The sequence below is a fragment of the Grus americana genome, chromosome 7 (assembly GCF_028858705.1).
Source record: "Grus americana isolate bGruAme1 chromosome 7, bGruAme1.mat, whole genome shotgun sequence".
Classification (NCBI taxonomy): domain Eukaryota; kingdom Metazoa; phylum Chordata; class Aves; order Gruiformes; family Gruidae; genus Grus; species Grus americana.
In genome coordinates, this window is record NC_072858.1 from 5,381,635 (window position 1) to 5,405,878 (window position 24,244).

The window sequence follows — 24,244 nt, forward strand, 5'->3', positions numbered from 1 at the left end:
CGTAAGAATTCTGAAGTTAAGGCAGATATTGTACTTGCTGTGGTTCCTTGGGGGATTTTTAAATAACAAGTGCTGCTGCACCGCAGATGTCCATATTTACATGGATAAGAGAGCCAGCTATGCTCCCTGTTCTTACAAAGTGTATCACTGTGAAATTTTCAAAGCAACTATTTGAGAAATCTAAGAGCTGAAGGGGACGAGGCTCAGAGCGGGACGTACGTTGATGATGGCATCGGTCTGAATATAGTCCATATCGGAGTTGCGGAGCCCCAGCTCCTTCCCTCCACGTTGAGTAGTGCTAACGATCCCTGTAGTCACTGTGTTTTGAAGGGAAAAGGGACTTCCAATCGCGACCACAAATTCTCCTGGCCTCAAGTCTGCAGACTGACCAAGCAGAAGAACTGGCAATTTACCCTACAAATAAAAATACAGTAAAAAAAAGAAGCATGAAGTAAAATTCAGTTGTTGTTAAGACACTGCTACACCAGTAGAACAAATTCTGCAGAAAGATGAATACATTAATAAAGCAGAGGAAAAGACAGAGGCTTTGATCCCTTGGGGATTTTCTTGTTCTGTTTTCTTTGAACGTTTCATGCGTCTCGGTACAGAAACATCTCAATGAGCTTCTGCTCTAAAGAGTGGGCTCTTTAGACAGTAGGAATACTTTTTCCACAACAGGTACACGTTAAATCAAAAGCAATTCAAAGACCAAAGGAATATTCATGCTCTGCTGTACAAAGCAAACACCTGATGATATTAGGAATGAGTTGTTTCCAACAGCTTCTTGAAATAATTAGACAACAGCTGCTGAAGTAAAAATAATATATTGTTTAAGAGTGGACACTAAAGAGTCATGAAAGCAACAGCCCAAGTGTATCAAACATGCATATGTATGGTTAAAAGCATTTTATATTCTCGTAAGACACCAGCTTATGTTTCATCTTACTTTTTTTTTCAGTGGAGTATCTCTTCCAAATAATTATATTGCCTCCTACATACACTGATGTCTTCTTCTGAAGATGTTAGAATTTACAGACTTTATGGGGTTTTTCTGTTATGACAGTAGGGGATACCATTACATTTTCCTTTCAAGATCTTATCTCTAAACATATTAACTCTATTATTGAAGACATTTAAATCCAGCATCAACAGACATCACTGCAATTTACAGCAATTTAAACAAAAAAGGGAGGGAAGGTTGGCTCTACACACCCTTGCCAATGCAATGGCTCAAGGGAGCTGAGTATGGTTTCTCCAAGACATGTTGCATCTGCACAGGAACTGAACTGGCTGGATAACAGATGATTCAAGCTGGACCAATAACCCACCCACCCCCCCCCAGCAAGCAGAAAACAGCTGGGAAGTTCTTAAGGCCTCCTACTCACCAAGTAATTAAGAAGGGTATTCTGAAACAGATCATATTTCAAATAAATACTTTGCCTTTATTTATCACCTGCCTGTAAAATACACATTGAGCTCCATTTCTCCTTCACCTCACATTTTTAAAAATCAGTCTCTACTCTTTCAGTGATGTTCAACTTTTTTTACTCCTTTGATGTTTAATCTGTTGTCTAAATGATCCTGACCCTTCCCAGATATTTAACTACGTATTTAATCATTTAGACTATCTCTATTAGCATCAAGGGACCTGGACACGTATAAATTTAGATTTAAGGACTTGGAGGATTAGGGGGGTTACTGAACCCTAAATCAAAACAGAAGTAGTCTGAAGGGATGCACATCTTTTGCTTGACAAATCTAACTTTAACATAGCCTTCCTCCAAGCTCGCCCCACTTCAAAATTCTTTTCTTTGCTCAGGAAACCTGGCCCCCAAAGGAAAAAAGCATTAGTATAAACTTTCAAAACAGGCCAGAGAGTCTAGATGCAGCGGAAGGCCCACCTACAGATTAACTTAAACCAATTTCCAAGGAGTGGGTAACCTAGTAACTGGTAAAAACCAGGATACTTTATCATAGAATCCCAGACTGGTTTGGGTTGGAAGGAACCTCAAAGCCCATCCAGTTCCAACCTCCTGCCATGGGCAGGGACACCCTCCACTAGCACAGGTTGCCCAAAGCCCCATCCAACCTGGCCTTGAACACTGCCAGGGAGCCAGGGGCAGCCACAGCTTCTCTGGGCAACCTGTGCCAGGGCCTCACCACCCTCACAGGGAAGAATTTTGTCAAGGCACTCTTGAGCTGTGCACCTATAATGGAGGTATAAATTGGCTTAATACCTCATCTTGTAGTTCATTCCTTCTGGAAAACTTGTAAAGGTGCCTTCTTCATCCCATACCTTTTCCAAAGCACACAGATTTATTTATGTGCCTATACTTGATGGGATAATAAAGGTATATACTGCGCGTTCACATGGCAATGAAACAAGGCAGTATTTAGTATGCCCTGATTATTTGTACATGTATTGGGTCTGGCTGAGATGGAGTCAATTGTCCCCACAGCAGCCCTCACAGTGCCGTGCTGTGTGTTGGTAGCTAGCAAGGTGTTGATAACCCAGCAGTGTTTTGGCTACTCCTGAGCAGTGCCAGCACACATCCAGGCTGTCTCTCCAACATTTCTTGTCCCCCTCAGCAGTAGGCTGGGGGTTTGCAAGATCTTGGGAGGGAACACAGCCAGGACAGCTGACCCAAACTGACCAAAGGGATATTCCATACCATATGACATCATGCTCAGCAATAAGAAACTGAGAGACAGAGGGAGGAACGGGGCGGGGGCATTCGGGTTTTTTTATAATGTGTGTCTTCCAGAGTAAGGAGTACGTGTACTGAAGCCCTGCCTCCCAGGAAGTGGCCGGACGTCACCTGCTGATGGGAAGTAGAGAATAATCTTTTGCTTTTTGCTTTGCTTCCGCACGCGGCCTTTTGCTACATTAAACTGCCTTTATCTTGACCCACAAGTTTGGGGTTGGGTTTTTTCCATCTTAATTTTCTCCCCTCCCTGCCTTGCTGAGGAGGGGAGTGATAGAGTGGCTTGGTGGGCACCTGGCGTCCAGCCGAGGTTAAACCACCACAGTGCGGATTCCCAAGTTAGTGATAATTTTGTTTCAGAAGTTAAGAGAAGCTGAATCATTACTAAATGTTGGCAAAAAGGGAAAATACTACGTGTTTAAATTGGAAATCAAGACCTAGCTCTTCTGTCACCAGCAGTTTGAAAGCCTGTATCAATGTCACCCTTAGGGACAAAAATCCACTAATGTAAACTAACCCAAATGCCCATCACTCTGTATTTTTCACCTGCAGTTTTATTTCAAGTATCCTAGGAGTTACACAATGTCTGTAAAGTAGAAAGTAAAAAACAAAGACATCAGTCATCGCTATATACTGCTGCAAATACACAAGTTACGGTTTTAATATCTAACAAGCCTGGTCCTGTGTATCCTCTATCCAACTTTGTTACAATTCCACCAGCAAATGAACAGATTGTTTCAATAAAACTCATTGCCAAATCCCAGACAGGATAAGATGCTCGATGGAAACTTATCTTTCAGTCTCCAGACATCAAGAAAATAATTAACCAACTGCTTGTTAAACAGAGTCAGTTGGAAGAGCATCAGAATAGGCAACACAGTAAGGAGAAAAGCATTTATCTTTCAGAGGAACGTTTTCACAACCAGCAATGCCCTACTATTAAATTATAATTACCCACGGTGCCTATCAGTGCCACAGCCATAGATAAACCCAACCAAGGCTGTGGTTTAATTCTGATAAGGATTTAATGGCCATATCCAATTTCCCCATCGCGTTTACAGCATGGCAGACAAGCAGCAACATCCCCAGGCACCACAGCCGAGCAGTTCATCATCTCGGAGCACAGCCCTGACTCCAAGGGACCTCCCCAGTACAGCGGGGAAGAGGCAGCCACGATTAGCTGTGCTGGGAAGCACGCAGTATATGCAACACAAACAGCCCCATATGGGTATTGTTTGGATAGAGGGAGCACCCTGGCCCTTCCTTCTCTCACCAGATGCTATTAAGCTTACGTAGCACGTGTTTTCAAGATGATGTTGGTCAAGAAGAGTATCTCTTTTTGGCACTGCTTTTCCTTACTTAAAAAAAAAAACACAACAAAACAACACAAAAAGTGGCTTTTGTTTGTATCCCAGTGCACTGAGAACAGATACTTTCTAGAGAAAGAGGATACTTATCAGCAAATGAAACTTAGACAAGCAAAAGAAAGCGAAATCTTTTTTTCTTCATTAATAGAAAAAAAAAAAAGGATTAGTCATGTACAAAGTTAAAGATTTATACAATATTCCTGAGTTATAAAAACACTCATGAAGCCAAAATCACATTTGGCAGCAGAAAGAAAAAACATGAACAATCTCTGACTAATACAATTACTTTTGATTGTGCTGAGATTTCAAGCCTGTGCCCATACTAGCTAGGCTTCGGTTCAAAGTCTAACACTGTATGGATTGGCTGTGGGTCATCCATGTGATTCAGCACGCCTTCTGGAAAGAGTTTGGCTAACCTCTCCTTTGCTAGGAATGAAAATCAATTGCAAAAATCGCCTTGCTCTGCACATATTATGAAACATAGCTTTGGAAAACGTGTTCTCTATGCAGTACGTTTCTAGAACAGATACAGCCTTAAGTAAAAATACATATGTAGTTATCTTGAGATAGTGTAACTAAGGCATTTGATTTGTCATATTCTGTTAACCACGAGAATTAATTTTTCCCTGTTATATAGCCTCCTGCCACAGGGAGGGGAAGGGAGGACCACCCGCACAGGTACCTATCACACTCAGAACAAGAAGGGTGCTGAGCACAGTTGAAAAAGAGCTCTGAGGTCTTGGAGCCTACGTGGTAAATGAAAGTCAGTGGGGTTCGCGTACTACTCGAAATGCTGCTCCTTATGATTTTGCAGTGTGGTGCACAGCGCGCTAACAGCATTGCAAGTAAATACTCTCATTAGTGCCTCTACAAGTAAATGCCATGAAGAATTGGTTATGATGAATATACGCATGGTAGTGGCTTTAAATTCGGGGGTTTCTCTCTAAAAAAGCTTAAAAATAACATTGCTGTATTCAGAACTAAACTTGCCATTACCAAAAAACCCCAAGTATTTATTTAAATTGTAGAGGTGGTTTTGAAGTGAAATCAGTATAAAGCAAATCAAAATCCCTGGGCATCAAGTGATCAAACGGGAAGTATGTCCTTCTGCAGTCCCCAAGAGGAGCGCTGGAAATGCAGGGCAAGCACTTGTAGCAGTGGTTGTAACCAGAATCGTTGCCACAACACCGCCCCGTGCCCTCGCACCCTTCCACTGGCAAGCTCTTGCCTGGGATGTTAAGGCAGTCCTTGTAAACCAAGTTTAAGCACTTGGGTCTAGGGCCCTTAACAACTATATTTAGTAAGTGGGCACTCTTCAATTTTTACGTAACGTCTGATGGTCATCAGGATGATGTAACTACTGTTATAACACATGATTCTCTTTGGTTAACTATAGATTTGCCACAACAGTTCATTAAAACCCCAGACAAACGAGCATGCCTTGCAGCACAATGAACAGGGAGCCAGAAACACACAGCACCTAAACCCAGCTTTCCCAGTGACTCACTGCGTGACCTTGGACAACACATAACGTCTTTTTCTTTCCCTCCTCCCTCTGTTTTTCATTTGATTAAGCCTCGTTTTTCATTTGATGAAGCCTCGGGGCTCTGCTGGGATCCGTGTTTACTCAATAAAACAAATCTGCAAGCAGGCATTCTGCAAGCACACAGAAATAGGACTAAACATGCAAAACCATAAGTGGCACATGACTCACTGTTTACACCCAGCCAGAGAAGGAGCCATTAATTAATGTTAATATTTTAAGCCTTTCTCATCCCAAAGGGCTTCAGACATTTTTATATATGGATTTGACTCAAACCCTGGATAAACATAACTCCCACGAAACGGAGAGCTTCACATCACCACAAGAAACGGCATCACCCAACGATAAGATGCAGCTGTCCCACGGATGGGAGGCAGCAGCTCGGCACGGGAGACTAGGACAAGTATAGAAGAGCATCATCAGCCAGGAGCCGGGTAGTCACCTGATATGTATCAGCAACGCAACCTGAGTCAGGTAAAATAAGAGGAGTCTTGACAAATCAGCTCTGAAACTAAAAGAAGAGGCAGCACATCACCTCCACCAGGCCACAGAGAAATAAAACCCAAGACAGACGGCCATAAGCACTAGGCGTTTTGGCCGGAATTTTTTCATCCACGAAATAAGTGAATCCTTTCTCTGCTCTGTAATCCCCTTCGTTTGTGAAAGGAAGATCATGAATTTGCAGGAAGCAGTTCAATAAACTGATGAAGAGGAGACAAAAGTTCCGAGTTCACTTTGTGTTAAACAGTGACAGATTTCCTTCATGCTTTTTGGGTTTAGGTGGAAAAGAAACAGATGCTTGTATGGTACGCTAATTCAGCTGTAAGTAACTGGCAAAACATGTAACTTCCCTGGGAATTGCATTTCTGTTCTCATTAACGAAACTATTTAACTTTCAGAATACGTTATGGCAAAATAAAAACATAGGCCATGAGCATATAAAAATGTAGAGTACCATCTACAATCTAGAAACTGCCTGACAAAATGCCAAAGAAAATGAAAAACCCAAGCTGAATGCATTACAAGCCTCCAAAAGTATTTCATCTATAGTTAGAAAAACAAAACCGAGTCTCCTCATCTAAATATGGAGCATGGGAAGCTTGCAGGAAAAAAAAAGACAAAAAGGACCAAGTGTTGTTTTGCTATGTCACCAGGATTTCAATTACCTGGTAAAATATTTCTGTTCGCCTTTAAAAGAAAATAAAATACCCTGGGTCTGGCAGACCCACACCGGAGATGTGTGAGCATTTCGCTGTGCGGGGAGCTGGACCGGCACATCGTACCTGCAGCGAGGGCTACTAGGAGCTGAAGATGGCAAGAAACCACTGCTGCCTAAACTGCTGAGTGAACAGGAGTTAACATGCAAGCTTTATACAAACTATTTAATTTCTATGGGTCCTGAAGACTTCTGGAAGCAATACGTGGGCTTTCTCTGGCTCTTGAGAGGAAGCAACGTAATATCCAGCAAGAGATTTCAAAGTAAAATAGCATTTTAGAAAATAGAAAAGCCACTTACATCTGGTATTCAAGTAGTTTGGTTTTTCAAAACGCGGGCTATTAAAATATTGATACATAAAAAGTTTGCTTTCCTGCTGCCTCCAGTTTGTACACACGGCGGGGGGGAAAGCAAATCCCCTCTGACCGCAGAGATACAGACGCTGCGTTGCCTCACGAAACCACCGAAGGAATCAGGGCAGAAGGTCTTGTTGATTTTAAAGTGTCAAACAAAGTGGTTATTAGTAAAATGCAGGAAAAAACTTAAGCCAAAGGGCTGAAATACCACCGCAAATTAGAGACCGGTCACAAACCCACTCCTGCTGTACCGTGTAGATGCCAAACCCTGCCCGGGATGTAGAAGGCAGTGGTAACTGGTCACATCGAGGAACAAAAATCTTCAGATCCTGGCATGTGTTCCATGACATAGGTGCTCTTTCAGAGTCGGTGGCAAGTGTCTCATGGCCGTTCTCTAAGCGCGTAGGAAGAAGATACACCTCAAAATAAAGCCATTCACCGTGATCCCCTCTTCTGTACTCACTGCCAAACCACAGGCACCTGCCAGAGATCACTTCTGCAGGGCAGAGTCCAGTTTCCAGGGGTGAAAGGGGTCTCCAGGCAAAAGCCACCTCCACTTTCCACTACTTTTGGCTTCCAGGTCTGATTTGCGTGAGCACAGGGCTCTTTTATATCTCTACCCTCCATTAACCCTGACATCGCCCATTACACTACCCTTAAAACTTTCTTTCCTCCTCCTGGTGCTTACAGCTTTCAGCAGCTGTATCACACGTTCTCATTTAACAAGGCACTTATTTGTCTTGAGATGAATTTCAAAGTGTCTGCTAGCTTTGGAGTGTTGTGCAATATTTTTGACGGGTTTCACGCTCACTGCAGTATCACACGTGCCACACAGGATGGATTATTTCACCAGCCTCTGCCTACGCTGCCAGAGTCTAAATTTTTCTAGGGAAGGATTATAAATTTTGTATGTTCACATCCAAATTATCTGCAACTGTTTCTTTCTAGTATTGCCATCTCCTCAAAGCTGTTTGCTTTTGGAAGGACGGTTATATTGCATTCGCGTTTACCACGCTTGACTCCAATCTTACTTCCTACTTTCAGCAAGCTGCTGTGTCTCACTAGGGACACAAGAAATACAGTCTCTCCCTTCTAGACTGTAAAAATAAGTGTATTTTAGGATCAGACCAACTCTGAGATCGCTGTTCCTCATTGACTGCACTATGTTCTTCCATGGAGAAGAATTTAATCAGGGAAAAGGTTCCTCCTTACTGGTGGTCAGAGTTTACCACCCTTTCATTTCCTATTGCACTCAGCAAAGCCAAATTAGTTCTAGTAATGTCTTTGGCCAGATGTTTGCAGCTTAAAGAAAAACAGCGTGCAGGCTGCTGCAAAACCTTAACAGTTTTAGGAATACCAGCTGACAGCCTAAACTCATACTTCAAGCCCAGCTCTGTTCCTAACCACAGAAGCATTCTTCATCCTTCAGATCCTGCCTTAACATGCCACACAAAAACAGAAGAAAAAACATTTCTGCATCTTTGATGTCACCTTCAAATAATTTATTCAAAAGGAAGAACTTTACCTCTTACTTCAGAAAAATTCTTAGAGATGGTTTTCATGCCATATCCAGATTTTTAAAGGGTTATTTGTACTGTCACGTTGACTTCTTTAGTCATCAAATACATTTCAACTTCCAACAAATTATCACCTCTGTGATTGTAAAGCCTTTTATCAATCTGAATGATTGCAAGGCATTTTAGTACAAAAAGGAAAGCTCAAACACTGAACCTGAAAGGATATATAAAAATGTCTCATGAAAGTTCAGTCTGAAAATCAATTTCTCAGCTGACCACATCTCCAGTTTAATTTTTTGTGAACATTAACTGTAATTTCTAGTTCTCCAAGTACAAAGCATCATCTGTCCTGCATTCAGAGGGGCCTCAGGCCTCACCTTGGATTGGGACTTCCCAGTGCCATGTCACCAAATATAGCTGGGAAACTGGCCTTCCATCCCAGAAAAAAACAAACCAAGTGACACAAGAAGTTTTCCCCAAATCTTCTCAAAATTATCCTGAGATGCAACACGCAGGGGCCGGGGAGGGAACAACACATAAGGTAGTGGTTTGTACAACTGATAGGACACTAATCAAGGGTATGTCAGACCTAAGTTTATATCCATATTCTACCTCATTTAGAGCAGAGATGTGGAATTTGATCTCCTGCTACCCAAACAGACGTGCTAAGCTGACATTACGCGAGGAACACAGCGGGGCCTGCTCACCTTCTGCCAGAGCTCGGCCTCCAGGAACTAGGACATTGCCCAAAGTTTCATTAAAACCAACCCTTTTTCTCATAGGCAACCGAATATTAATGGGTGAACCCTTCCCCTCTGCACCCCCAAAAAGAAAAATGTAGCTGATTTGGCTCTAGATAGCTCTAAGACAGAAAAAGTTTCCTGCCTTAAAGAGTTTGCAAATATATACACGTTAACTACGTTGCAATGCTCATAGTCTGAAGCAGGCACTATGTTAGCCAGCTTCAGAAGTCAATACATCAAGCTGAAGACACATCTTTGTACCTTGGAGTTAATAAGTTGTATACAGATAATTATGAATTTTTGAATAATTGTTTTTAAAATGGTAAAAGCTGCTGCATGTTATATCAAAAATCCTACATTCTTTCCTGCTCCATGGCAGAACAATGTAAGAGGATAAAATCCTGGAATGATAAATACTTGCATAGGACCAGCTGATGTGCCACTTGCAAAATAGGGTCACAGCTACATTCAAAAATTAAATTGATGGAAGATGACAATGACTATCATTTAATTACACAGCAGTAATTTTCAAAAAAGAAGAGTATCTGCCATCTTGCAAGTCTAGAATCACCAGTTCCAGTCCTGTTTAGCAGTGGTTTCCACTACAGGCAACTCATCTGGCTGCATTCTCTTTTTCCAAGCTCCTTCCAGTCTTCCAGGTTCTCCCTTCCCGCAAGCAGCTTACCAGGGAAATTTTGAAGCCATTTCTTTAGGCTCCAAAACCAACATAAAACTATGTCTGCTCTCTTAAGTCCTCAAAACAATCTGTCACATCAATGTGACGTCTCCTCTCCTTGACTCACCAGCTTCTCTTCTCTGAAGCTCACTTTCCTATTGCTTGAAGTCCTCTCCTTCTCACCACCACTTTCTACTTGCCCCATCACGTTGTGCTTCCAATTTTAAATCACTTTTCCAGCTGCCGTTCACCCCCTGCCATATCCTACTCAGCCTAATGCTGCCAGTTCTCATCCCGGGGATCTTTCCCTTTGCTTTGCTACCGCAGATCTGCTTTTGCTTATTTTAATATAAAAATGAGAAAGTAAATCATTGGTAGATGCGTAAATAGGCTACCTCAGGAAAACAGAGGAAAAAACAACAGGGCAAAAAACCATTCTTGGTATTGCTAAGTCTTTTTTGCTGTGCTGCTGTTAGGAAGCTTTCAAAAAAGCAAAAAAGAAAAAGCTTTTAAATGACAAAGGTGGCAAGGGAGCAGCAGGAGCACTTCGCATTTAGGATCATCCAAGGGTTCTGCATTAGATGTCTGATTTAGTCATGAACTCTGGCACAAACACTTTCGACCTCGCTGGGGAATGGGTCTGACCTAAAACAACACTGCAAGATCTACACATTTTTGAGTCATGTGTTTCAAATGAACCATTCTTGCCTGTTAAATTTGGAGGTCATTAACTAACAGTTCAAACAAGGGAAAGCAATATCAGCAGCACTGCAAGCAATCGCATGCATTTAATTGCATTTACATTAGACAGAAGTATTTCGACACAATATTCCACTTGCGCTATGCCATCGACACGTGCAGAACCGCATGACAGCTTCTCTCCTGTTGCAGGAGGCAGAATAATGCTGACAGCTGTATGTTTGACATGGAGGAAGACTGTGGATGAGAAGCTGCATTCCCATTTGAAAACCACTTGCAGTGTAAGAGCATCTTTCCGAGCTGTCTTTAATTTGCATGTTCAAAATGCTTCCTAAGATATTTTCCACTTTAATACCTACATCAGTGCGGTACAGCCCTTCAGAAGGAAAACACATCCTCTAAAAGCAATTTGTGACTTCAGCATAGGCACCCAAGAAAGACTAATACATCCCTCTACCAACCACAGGGGAACAACTCCCATTTCTTCTCAGCGGGAGAGAGTTATATTAGCCAACATGTGTGTGCAAACCAGCCAGCAAATGATGTTGGTTTTTATTTTGAGGATGCATACAAAAGTGCTACGTACTTGCTTGCACAAGTGATAATCACTGAGAGGTGATAAAATTAACCACTACCAACCACAAACCTGGCTTTTAAAAATGTGTATCCACCTAGCTCAAAGATTCTCTGTAACTCAGACCACTAAACTACTAGCCCTTCCTTCAACCATGAAAATTAGGAATAGCTTTTGGAAAGGAGGATACTAAATTAAGAGAAATAAAATGTGTCTTGCTTTAACAACTCACCTGAGAATCTATTTTAATTAGTGCAATATCAGCTTTTTCATCAACATCTTTAATTTTAGCTTCATATGTTTCACCATTCTTCAGTTCCACCTTCACCCGGTTTTTGTTGGTGACGACGTGGGCGTTTGTCACTATCAGTCCGTCTTCTGAGACGATGAACCCTGAACCACTGGCAACAGGAATCTCCCTCTTGGAATAAGGCAGTCTAAAAGACATGGGAAATAAACGTTTATCGCTGCAAAAAGTTGAAAGATCACAAATCATTTCAAATAATATACAGCCAAAAAGCGTTTGGTGGTTTTTAATGTTTTAGGATTTCTGCTGTTATTTACTATCATTAATAAGATAATGCGCGTGCATTAGTTTAACTTTTTTTTGGTGCCAGAACTCTTAAATTATCTTTAATTCTCAAGCACAGCAAATATTTATCATCTTAAAAACCTCTCTGCTATTACATAGCATCAATCAACATTTCTGGCACGCTGGCAGCTGTTTTCAAGAATACGAAATCAAAACTGGGCATCTTGTTTACTTGCGAAATAATTCAATGTGAACCACAGCAGGAGCTATCTTCTCCACCACATCTGCAATAAAGTTGTATTTGTGCCGCAGGCTATTAGGATGTTCCTGGCCTGGAATAGAAACAGAAAACATGTCATGAGTCCTTCAAGTGACAGGAGAAGGGTCATTGCAAAACACCTGAATTAAAAAAAGCTCCAAGTGGATCTCTTTCCCCTCCTTAAAAGTCATCTGCAGCACAACCTTTGCCCCTAGATTTCCCTTCTGGCTCTTTGCATGGAAGAGGCAGTGTGCTTTATCACTAGGACAAAAGGATCCATGAAACCTTCTTGTTAGAAGCCCACGTAATCGGGCCGTAGGGCAGCAGAGCTCGGGCAGCCCCCAGTGCAGCACGTCCCACCGCCGGCGGCTCCCGGGGTGAGGCACTGGAGGAGCGCGGGGTTTAGTCCCCATCCGCACTGCCCTGCTCTTCCTTCCCGAAAGGGATTTTGTACTCGGATGTCTCCAGTCCTGCTCTCACCTCTTTTCTTTTCTGGATGGTCTATTTAGCTTGTACGGTCTTCTCAGATTAAACAAACGGGCTCTGTTCCTCTGCCAAAATACGCCTGCTTAGTGGTTTTTGAAGTCTCATGCTGCTGCATTTGTAAAATGCCGAGGACAACAAGGTCCTAACCCCACTGCAAGCCTACAGCAGCTGCTGTGAAAGTTGAACTTGGGCACGAGGTTTGTGCTGCCTCTCCCACTGGTGTCCCTACACAGCTCGAACCACCAGCCTCTGCCAGGCACTTAAACGAGGATGCACATTACATACACACTACACAACCCTACTCGATGCGTTCTTTCCACTGATGCTGCCTGTGGTCCATCTTCAACTCCACAGAGTGGATCCCACACGTACCCTGGAGTCACTGAACCACCATCAAGGCTACAAAATAGATACGGGCAGGAATACAATGGGGCCACAAAGCTCTGCATTCCTGGGCAGTGCTGTAACACAAAAGCTCCTGGTCACTGAGCATTCGAGAGAGGTCTGTGGGATTTTCAAAAGCAACTGGATACCAAACTCCTATTGTGGCCATCAGAAAACCTGTCTGCACCATCAGATATCTGAAAATCTCAAGAAAAAAAATCACAATTCTGACGCAGCTTCCCCTTCTCAAGTTGTTCAGGGGCAAAATGATTTTTTTAAATTGGGAGCAACTAAGTGATTGGAACACCCTTTGTTTTCATTATTCTTCCCATTTTATCTGATGCATCCATCTCGTGTTAGAAAGGCACAAACCAATCCTGCAATTGACTTTCAGATGAGTATTAACGTGCTGTGCTGCTCCCATCCATCCACCCTTGCCATTTGGCTTCTAAATCCATCCAGAGATTAAAGCAGTAAGCAGCTTGTGGATGCTGTAAGTGCCTGTGACGGTGTAGCAGGACGATTTATTTGCGGAATTGTAGAAGGAGACACAGGACTATCCTATAAAATCATCCCAATACCTGAATGACCTTCATTATCTCAAAACCAGACTGGAAATACAGGCAAATTTTTAAGTACATACTGGAGGCAAAAACCCATGGCAGGAGATTCAGAGGAATGGTTTGGGAACAAAACATTGCTGCTTTTAATACTAACCAGATACTGCTTTGATTCCGGGGTGAACTATGGGTTTCAGGTGAATTACCAGTGCCAACTAGCACACACTGCCCTCACGAGCGGGGTGGACGCTCAACCCAAACACTATCCGATCACTCCGGAACGTGTTTTTTCCCATTTATACCCTGTGGGCTTTTAAATGCAATCAGTCATGAACAGCAGCCACAGCAGTAACCACATAATCCGTTACGCAGTTTCAAATCACAGTTTGGAGACGTTAATCTGCTTTATGAAGCAGAAACGTTGATCAGGAAATTTGTGACCTCAACCTAGTGTTTTCCTCAAAAGCAATAAACTATTAAGCTTGGACTTTTATGCCAGAAAGGCGTAAGGGCTTGCTAACTGACAAACATCAATTTACCAAGGGATTTATGTTCTCTTCATTAGAAATATCCCGTATCAAATGAACCACGTCATCGCTATAAAGCTGACAAATATAATGGGAGTGTTTTGGGAAATGGCTAGGAGAATGAGAACCGCAGCTTGGAAGTATGCACTCACATTAAATAGGAGCTTTGACAGATTAGCAAGGTGGATTATTGTGATGTTGGGATAAAACGCCACAGGGCACTACTGTATCCATCAATATGCTTTTGCATCACTGCTTATAAAATGATTTCATCTCCATTACAACGCTGTAGACATTGAAAGGTGACATCCTGCCCTTGAAAAAGAGAGCTCCCACGGATGAGGGAACTGCACAGGAAACACACAGCTTTTTTTACGCCTTCAATCTTTTTTGCATTTAGCTATTCAAGAGAAAGGATGCCTAAGCAGTACATGGTGAGACTACTAATACTTCGTCTCAGAGAGCTGCCTTCGCTTTGAGTCGGAGGCTACCAATGCCAAGATTTCAGAAGTGACGGTATTTTGCATATAATCCGCCTCCTTGCACAGTCCCAAACTAAGCTGCACAGTTAAAAGGTCAAAATTTCAATCTCTGAAAAAGTTAGATAATAAATACTGATTCATGGCATACTGACCTAAAAAGTTTACAACAGTTTGCCACGCCTGTCTGTTGCTTATGTATTAGGAATTCTTGCATTGTGTAACACAGTTTTGCAACAGCTCTTGAACAACTGCCCATTTAAATGGAAAACATACCTTTTTAAAGCAAATAAACAAAAGCCCAAGTACCACTCAGATTAATTCATTGATTAACGCTAACAAAAAATTTCCTATCAACTGGTCTTTACCATCACGTGACAACATAAAATCTGAAGGCTATAGTAAAAGTATTCATATATTGAAAATTTCTTTTATAACTGAGAAAAAGTATCACGGGGAAAAAAAAAAAAAGAACACCAAAATGAACACGTCTGCAGGCATACCATTTACCCATCGTGTACATATTTAATGCTAACCATAGCTAATTGCTCTTTGGGATTACTGAGCAATGCACACGGGAGCTGAGAAGCGCACTTTCCTACAAGCAACTGCCACCATGTAAAATTTTATCTTAGATTTGAATCGTCAGTAGGCACAGGCTACTACGTGGAAGCCTAAATTGCCATCAAAAAGCCAATAATACAAATCTAAGAGGAGAAGATGCTCATTCCTCAACCACTCCACAGTAGTTTCCAGCCATCACTGTAGAAGACAGCAGTGAAATTCAGAACTTCTCGGGAGATACTGTCCTATTCTAACACGTGTATTTCCCAGCTGTACTGATAGTTCAGGGCCTTAGTAGAAAATACAGTTTTCAGAGTGGAATGAGTATCATGCAACATTCTCCAAGTTTTCAGGTTTAAAGAGCTGGAGACTCTACAGAGGTTTACTGAACTGCGCTTGACTGTTAAGCAACAAGAAAGCAATAGCTTTAACTTTCAGTTGACGATACGGTTTTGTCTGTTGTCATTTGACTATTGCATCCTCATACATACGTCTAACCACAGCGTCCATCCTGACTTATTGGTATCTCACAAGCAGGTGGGTAGCTCTTTAATTCTGTACTTAAATTGGTCCTCAAAATGTAGATTTCTCCATTAAAAACTGCTTATTCAGTATAACCAGTGTTGAATTCATGAGAATAAAGTTTCCCCAATTTTCTGGCCTTTTTCTTTAAGCCACACCCTTCCGGAGTTTTGTTGCTAGTACAGTCTTTTCATTATTTGGGTTTCGTTTTGTGTTTGGGGTTGGGTTTTGTGGTTTGTTTTGGTTTTTTTAAAAAAAAAAACATTGAAAGGTGGGCTTGAATAAAGCTCTAATTCCTAAATACCTTTAGGCTTTGATGTTCAGATCTCTGCAGACTGTCTCTCTCTCTATTTATACATTGTGATTGTGTTTTGAAATGTTTTTATTGAATGATTGCACAATGCCCTAAATGCCCATGAGCATGGTTAAGAAACTTTTATTAATGATGTTACGAATATGATTGTTGGAAATTCAATTAATGATCAAAAACTGACTTAAAAAAACATAAATAGGTTACAGCATGAAAAATTCCCAAGGCAATTAATTCTTCAAGGACTTCAAAAGTGTTCTGGCTGTCAGCCCTCGAATGAAAAGGAAAATCTCTGCCAACAGACATTAATAGGGCTAATATCAGTAAACAAATTACTAGGAGGCGAGACAGAATACCAAGCCATGGAAAAAAGCAGACTTGGCTGTAAACAACTGAAATAATTTGGTTTCATAAAGATGAGCCAAAAAGCATATTAAGATCTTGGTTCTGATTAGGTCATTACTCGAAGTGGCATTGACGTTTTAACGCTCACAACTCATACGTGCTGCTTTTGGTGATATTTTGAGCTAAACTGAAAGGATGCTTTGGCGATAGAAATCTCAGGAAGTAATCTCTCCCCTGCAGTTGTGAGAACTGCATCTGCTGTTCTGGAAGGTCTTCTCTCAGCATAGGTCCACCTCTCATGAGAGCAGCTCTTCACACAAAGCTTTAGGCACACCTCAGAAATGGATCTTTTTCCCATCCGGCTTTCATGTGTTTTCCTCCTTTCAAACAAGGAGGTTCTGCTCTCATCCACGAGGCCCAGCTCAGCTCGCTGCCCGTTCTGTTCTGCATCCTCTGCAGCCAGCCTGTGCTAAGGCTTCCTCAACACTCCCGTGTCTCCCTTCCACTGTCTGAAGTTAGAACCAATGCAATTATCTCATTCAATGGGACTTTTTACCCTAGGTACAGGGAGGAGGTGGGGGGAAGGCACACCCCAGCAAACCTCTTCCACCCTCACTTGATGTGACCACACCAGATGTCCTAAGTCAAAAGCTCGGATTCAGTCTGGAATTGAGCCTTGAATTTCTTTAAAAACAGCAAGAAACTTTCACTCTTGTTAAGACTAAAAAACTTCCCACGAAACCGTAATCACCTAGACAGCTGAAATCATTAGTATTCATATTTCTGTCAAAGAGGATGCTCGTATGCAAACTGCAGGCAGGGCGGAGCACCATCTCCAGGTTCATCACTAAAGATGCTTCGAATTGGAAAAGTGCAACATCCCTGTCCCTCCAGGGGAACCAGATTAAAATCTCCCTTGGGTTTGCTCCATGCTTGCACCTGAGCAGTGGCACGCTCATCCTGGAGAGCTGTTTCATGCCCACCATGTTCATCAGACCCAGTGTTACCATCTAACTGGTGAGGTCCCATGGTCTGCTAACATCAGGCTGGTGCCAGCAGAAGAAAGTGGGGCTTGACCCCAGGGATCTGTGGTTAATCTATCTTTTCCCATTAACTCCATAACGATCAGAAGCGTGTCTATGAAATCCATGCCCAGCGACACAGAGCACGAGCAGAACCACCATAACCCGCTGGAGTTTATGGGCTAACTAAACGTATTAAGCTACTCGGGTTGCTGAAGATAATGATTACTTCCTCCTGTACTTGTTGCTTGCTTAATGCTATGTTCAGCTACACATATCATCCCAGGTACATCCATAACTAGGGACTGACAGAACAGCTTGGGTTTGGGTTTCTCTGCAGAACGAAGCCAGAAGGGCTCAAGCACTCACGAAACCTCTGGGCTGGCAGAATCGGCGACTACTAACACAAACCACAAGACTGTAAAGTTGTACTTGGAGAACTTCCACCCTCCCAAACAAAACTCCAGCCACTGGTGCTTCTACAAACTCCCATTCATGTCATATAGGAAAACACTAAACCTCTGATGCTACTATGGAAACAGAAACTCCAGCAAACGTGCTTAGCTCACGCTGAAAATGGTGGTATCAGCAAGCTCCGCTGGAGAGTCACAAGGAAAAAGTGATGTATGGGAATCTGCTGCCACTCTTTTTTTTTTTTTTTAATTACATAAAACTGCAAGCCTAAATATTCCACTTCCTATTCAAGGATAAATTGTGTAATACACCAAAAAAGGATATTATGCAATGAAAATGCTAAGAAAATAAGAAACAACATTCTACGTATTGTAGACAATTTGCTTAAGAACAGCTTTCAGATCAATGGAGGGAATTTTGAGAAGTCTAAACCACAGCGCCTTGCTAATAAAGCTACTATTACATCAGTTATTTTTCCTTGTGTAATCCAAGGAGAAATTAAAGACACTTCACAGATTTCTGAGAATAAAATCCGTATTACTGTGACATCCCTGAAAGCAAAAATATTTTCATAGCGCTAAATGATGGAGAGATTTCAAGCATTTTATTCTACCAAACAGTAAACTGCACAAATCTGGTATTCACTCAAAGTATTTCCTGAAGCAAGAACCACTGCAAGATTGAAGTGACGATTTAAAATAAAATTGTTTTTTGGCATGAATGCAAACTTGCAAAGGGAAAATAAAGTCCATTTTCATTATCATAATATTTAAATGATCAGTTCTTCCTTGGCAGCCTTTATCAAGGACTCTGTCACATGCGCCGGAGATCTTGCAAGTATCAGGGTTTGAAATTTGTATTTTCCCTGCTAATCCAACAGCCTGAAAACATTAATTTTAATCACTGATTTTAAACAAACAAAAAAACCCCACTGTCAAGCTAAACAAAATAGGGAATCTATACAAAGCTTGTAGAAGAAAACAGCTCTCAAATTAATGATAACACGAAACAATTTTCAGACCAGCGTGCGGTCGCTCATAAGACATAGCGCTTTCGAGTACAAAGATGAAGGTGAATAAATGGCATGTTTCCTCAAGAACGAAAGCTGACTTTATTAATTTTCAGGGAAAAGGGTGTGAAAGAGTAGACAAACCCCACCAAGCAGCAGGATGTGGTTGCTGCGATGCACTGGAGAGCTCCGTCTCTGCGTGCATCCTATTCCCAACTACTGGCCACAAATTAACGCTTACCCTGACCAGAGTTTAAGAGGGTAAGTTATTGAAAATGCAAATGTATGAATAAATAAATGTAGATATTGGTTAACACATGAATGACCAGGCTACATGAAGAGAACAACACATACAGAGCTCTTCCGCATTTATAAAACAACAAAAGTATTTGAAGATAATTAAATCGTAAAGCACAGGGTCTTCAGAAAAGACTTTGGTCCAACTTCTTTGGTCCAGCTTCTTAGTATGAAACAGAGCTCTCTGGCATCCAGTCCCAATGTAATTCAAGTTTCTTGCCACTGAAAAGGGTCAATGGCGACGTCTTTAGGCAACGTGCCCACAGCTTTCTTGCAGAAAGTTCTTATATAAACTTCAGATACAAAACTTACCGCTTCAGCCAAACAGGAACTTTGCCTACCACTTGTCCACAAGGCAGAATAAGTAGTAAATGAATCGGATACAGAGTATTTTGTGTTGCAACTCAACTACTGAATTGCTAGATAGAGGTCAAATGGTTGGAACGTTGCGCAGAAGGAGGAACGCCAAGGATGCGTGCGTCTTGCTCTAAGCTGTGTTACTCTGTCTCTATGCAACTTGTGAAAAGTAACTGGAATCCTCAGTGTCTTTGATTTATCTTTAAAATAGGCATAACCTCTATTTTATCTCATAGGAATAGCCTCAGGCTTTAGCAACCCTCGCAGAACCTCACAGGGCGAAAATATGTGTATAAAAACTCTCAGAAATGCCAAAAATTCTTCTACAAACCAAGTGCACTGGCTGCCCCTGCAAAAAAAAATCAGTCTCACAATTATAGGAGCAGTGAGCAAAAGCAATAGACTTTCAAGCCGATGAGGCTGAAAAGCAATTCGGCGTAAGCAGGGAGGGCAGGAATCCAGAGCGGAGAGACAGCTCCATCTAACACAACAGGAAACTGCGATTCCTTCTGTAAACACCAGCGGTGAGGTGGGAGGAAACCCAACTTCTGCATAAACAGCCAGGCTGGAGCCCCGGCCCGAAGGAACGCAGCCCTGCAAGGAGGAACGCGCTGTTCCCGGAGCAGCATTGCCATATTAATACAATGCCGGGCTCATCGGAGATGACAAATTAATCGCGAGTCGGCGGCCCTCGGCTGACAAAGATGCACGGCCCCGGGTGGCCGTGCCAGCAGCGCTCCCCGCGCTCGCAATGCCCTGCACAGGCATGCTGGTCTGTCCGGGGATGAGAGGGAAGGCAGGACGCAGGCAGAGATGATCAGACACACACACACACAAAAAAAAAAAAAAAAAAAGGTGAAGAGCAATTCAGGACAAGGATAAAGAGTGCTGAGCTCAAAAACATCATTAATGGTAGTCCTGCCTGAACTGGAAACATTAAGAAATGTAAGGCAGGTAGTTATGGAAAAGAGTCTGCCTGATTTCCTGCAGACAGATGAAAAGAGTATGCCAGGCAACAGGTTAAAGCAGACGTGGTATTCTCTTCTCTGCAAAGGCTGAAAATATAACAGATGAGTCAGGAATAATTTCTCCTCTCCTTTTTCCAGCCCTGCGCAGCTTATGTCCCTTCCAACTCAGGTCATCACCCTGCTCTACCTCCCAGATCCACACATCACAGAGAGAACCAGCAAAACAACCTCAAAACGCCTATTAAGTAACAACGACGTGGTAATTCCTATACCCTAAGTGTCACCAACAGCTGTCTGATCTTGAAAATTCCTCTTAACATTATAAAACCATTAAGGTCTCATTTTAAGTATGTGAGAAACTTTCGCACTGCATCTTCCGAAGAAATCCCTGCTTAAAAGAGGCTTAGTTTCAACTTCCAGGAACCCTGGTATGAAGACATCAGGGAATAAAAACAAGTTATTTTTTTCATGCTTTTTAAACATTTTTCTCTCTAATGAAAAACCTAAAAAAAGCCTCTTAAGATATGCAAGCCTAAAAAAAGCCTCCCAAGATGCTGCTTCTCTGCAGCTGGAGAAGGCATTGATTTCAGCACTTGGCTGTGGCAGGACTCTTCTTACAGCAACACACAGATGACCCACAGAAAGATGAAATGTATAGAAGAAACCTCAAAACAGTAATAAAACACACAGCCCTCCGACTCTGGGGCTTCAGACTTGCGCAATAAATAAATTCAGCATAACTGTGTCACAAAAGCCACGGAATGCCCACGTACTGAACAAATCCCAGTCTCTGGCAGTGTTTTCTACACGTGTCCTAGGAATCACTCTGAGAGCGCCCAGATTTGTTTTAGCGTGGATATCAGAAATCAATGAGCGTTTGGGAAATCGAACTGGATTAACAGAGACCTCTGCCACCCTGTTTTGAGAACTACAGAAAGGAGGTGGCACTGCCACCGGTGAGACAGCCACCGTCACACAGTGCCTTGCTCCACTGCACCTGTAGCTCCTCCTTAAAGGTTAAAAAGAAGAGCAGGTTTCTATTTCACTCTCTCAAATATGCATACTTTTATATTATTTGGGGTTCTAATTATTACATTCATTGCTCCCCTATCAACATTAACTATTTACATAGTGGCTTTTTTATCTGCACATCTATTCTGCTTTATTTTATGGATCATCTGAATACTTTCCCTATTTTATTTGTAAGTGGTCGCTGTTTGCCCATTTTTGTTGTCGAAATACAAAAGAAAACGAGGGTTAGCCAAGCTTTGCCTTTATAGACAGAGGTCTACATACAGACCTCTGATACAGAAGGGGCAGATATGCCAAACAGCGCGTATGTCGTCCTGGAAAAAGGAATGAATCATCCCTTCACCACCACAAATGTTGAAGTATGAGATTCCTGGGGGGTTGTGTTTATTCTGGGGGTGGGAGGGGAGAGACTTGTTTGGGTTTCTCTTCCTTATTAGTGCTTGGTCCACCCACTATCTTTCCTTCTCCAAAATTACTTTCTGCAGATGCAGATTGACAGATCATCGATGCCGTTTGCAGAACGAAGCCAAAGCTGCAGTCTGCAAGTTTAAGAAATAGAGTAATGGAAAAGAAAAGTAATGGAAAATGGAGCGGCAATGCTGGCAAGGGGCAGAAAAATGAGCAGAAAAATGAGCAGGGACTCATAAAAGCTCAGTTTGCTCTCAGCTCTGCTACTGGCTTACTGGTTGACCTTGAGCAAAGCTCTTTGTCTTCCCCTGCCCTAGATTCATTATCTGTAAAATGGGGTAATGACATCGGCCTCTGGAAAAAATATTGTGCACTTCTCCTAATGCTCTCCTATATAAACCATTTCAAATTTAACACCATCAGATAATTTTATGCATGGTTACTAGATTTATTATGCATTATTTTATCCGTCAGTTGTTTGTCAGGAAAAATATGTGCAAATCCAATTGCTATGAGAAACATGAAGTGGTTTTTTTTTAATTTGACGAGCTCTATCTCATCAATGTTTCTGGTAACAAGCCTGTAAAACTGGATATAGGAACTATTCACCGCAAATCCGTCTCTCCCATCTCACCAAAAAGGCAGCTTTACAAGAGCAGGGAAATGGAAAAACTGAGAAACCCTCACAGAATTCGATGGGAAAAAATGATGGACACAAGAACAAGGTTTGGTTAAGACAGAAAATTTTAGCAGTGTGCCTGCAGCGTAGCTATGCCATGACACTGGGCACAGCCCAGGCATGGGTGCCATCAACGCGCCGCTGCTCGCACCGACAGGACCAGCTACCGTCCTGGTGCCAGCCTGAGGAGTTAGTGTGCAACAAAAGCAGAGGCTAATGGATCTACTCACACGTTACACACACGTATATATTTTTTTGCAGTGCGCATGCATACGCACGCACACATTTTTGTCTCCAGAAACAAGCTGCTGGCGGAGCACTCGCAATGAATTGCACAATCCAGCTGGCTTCCAGTCTTGCGCTGCATCTTATCACTGCACCAGGGTCTCTGGTATTAACCCAGAAATTCAAGCGCTACTCTGTCTGGCTGCCTAATACATCTCCAGTCTTTAAAATATGGTGGCCAAGATCTTCTCAATTCACTGAACTTTAAAAGAAAATAACTAGCCACCTGTGTCCAGTCTTGCAAGTTTAAGACATTGTAAGTCTCTTGTTACCTACAGGTACGAGGTCAACATCATCAGTTAGTGTTAGATCAATACATTATTTTATAGCCCTTCAATATAGGGGAGTTGAGACTTATTTTTTAGTTATAGTCTTCTCTTTGAGGCAGGAGAACCAGTTTGGGAATCACAACGACCTGTATCCAGAAGGCAAAATAAAGTCTTTCTGTTTTCCTACATCCTGAACACAGCCACCAAAATAATACCAGATATTCACGCAGGCCCAGTTACGAACGCTGTGGGACTCACTGCCAAGTCCGGCCAGGGATCCTAGAGGCCCCGCAGTTTATGGGAGTGAGGAATGACTTTATTTACAACAAAAGTTAAGTTCCACAGTACCCCAGTTTCTAACGTTGCTTGCTTTCACTCCAAGCACACGTAAATTCACATCTGAAAAATATTTTCCAGTTTCTCCTATTTCTTGGACGGCAGAGTCTTTCCTTTAACTGCTCAGGACGTGCTGCCTCCATCACATCCAAACTCCACCTAATAGGACTCCTGCTGCTTACTCATGGCTGTAAGTATTCCTATCCACTCCACAGGTACCTTTACATTTCAAAGCCCAGAAGATGAAAGGATTGAATCTTTCCTTGTTCCAAATCCGTATTTACTGACTTGACTGTTTGAAGTTTAGAGACTACAGAATTACTGCTGGCTCCTGGGAAGGAAATCTAGATGTGGAGAGGGGAAAAGGTGAGCTTCTTCAGACAAACCACTTCTTACAGTTCCCTCCTCTCAGAGCTGAATACTTGGCTTTGGAAAAGCTTTTTAATCCCACACTTGGGAATTGGTTCTCTTCTGGAAATATGTTGCTATTTATTTCCATTGCCTTCAGCTGCCTCTTCCCTCCCTCCCCTTCCTGCTGCTGCAAAAGAGACTGAGGAAGAAAGTCAGAAGATAATGATTTTCAGACCACCCAAACACAGCAACTGAGGGAGATGAAGGCGGCTAAAACCACTACCGGCACCGGAGCGCTCACTGGTGCATCCAGTCCCTTAACACCTGGTCCTCCCAGGTCATTTTTAATAGACTCGACACGTGCCAAGTCACCTGCGATGGTCTCCCAACATTTCTTCAGCACACTAACCATCACAGCTGAAAGCCAGGTTCATAACAACATCATCAGCTTTC

At 42.3% G+C, this 24,244-nt stretch overlaps 1 protein-coding gene across 1 annotated transcript in view; it reads right to left on the reverse strand.

Moving 5' to 3' along the window:
- The window catches only part of HTRA1 (HtrA serine peptidase 1), a 36,547-nt gene that overhangs the window by 6,303 nt on the left and 6,000 nt on the right, over positions 1-24,244 (reverse strand). Inside the window, exons 2-4 of the mRNA XM_054831001.1 lie at positions 12,161-12,260; positions 11,629-11,833; positions 220-414 (exon numbers count right to left, since the gene is read on the reverse strand). Of these exons, the coding sequence (XP_054686976.1) occupies positions 220-414; positions 11,629-11,833; positions 12,161-12,260 (500 nt within the window). The remainder of the gene's footprint in view (positions 1-219; positions 415-11,628; positions 11,834-12,160; positions 12,261-24,244) is intronic.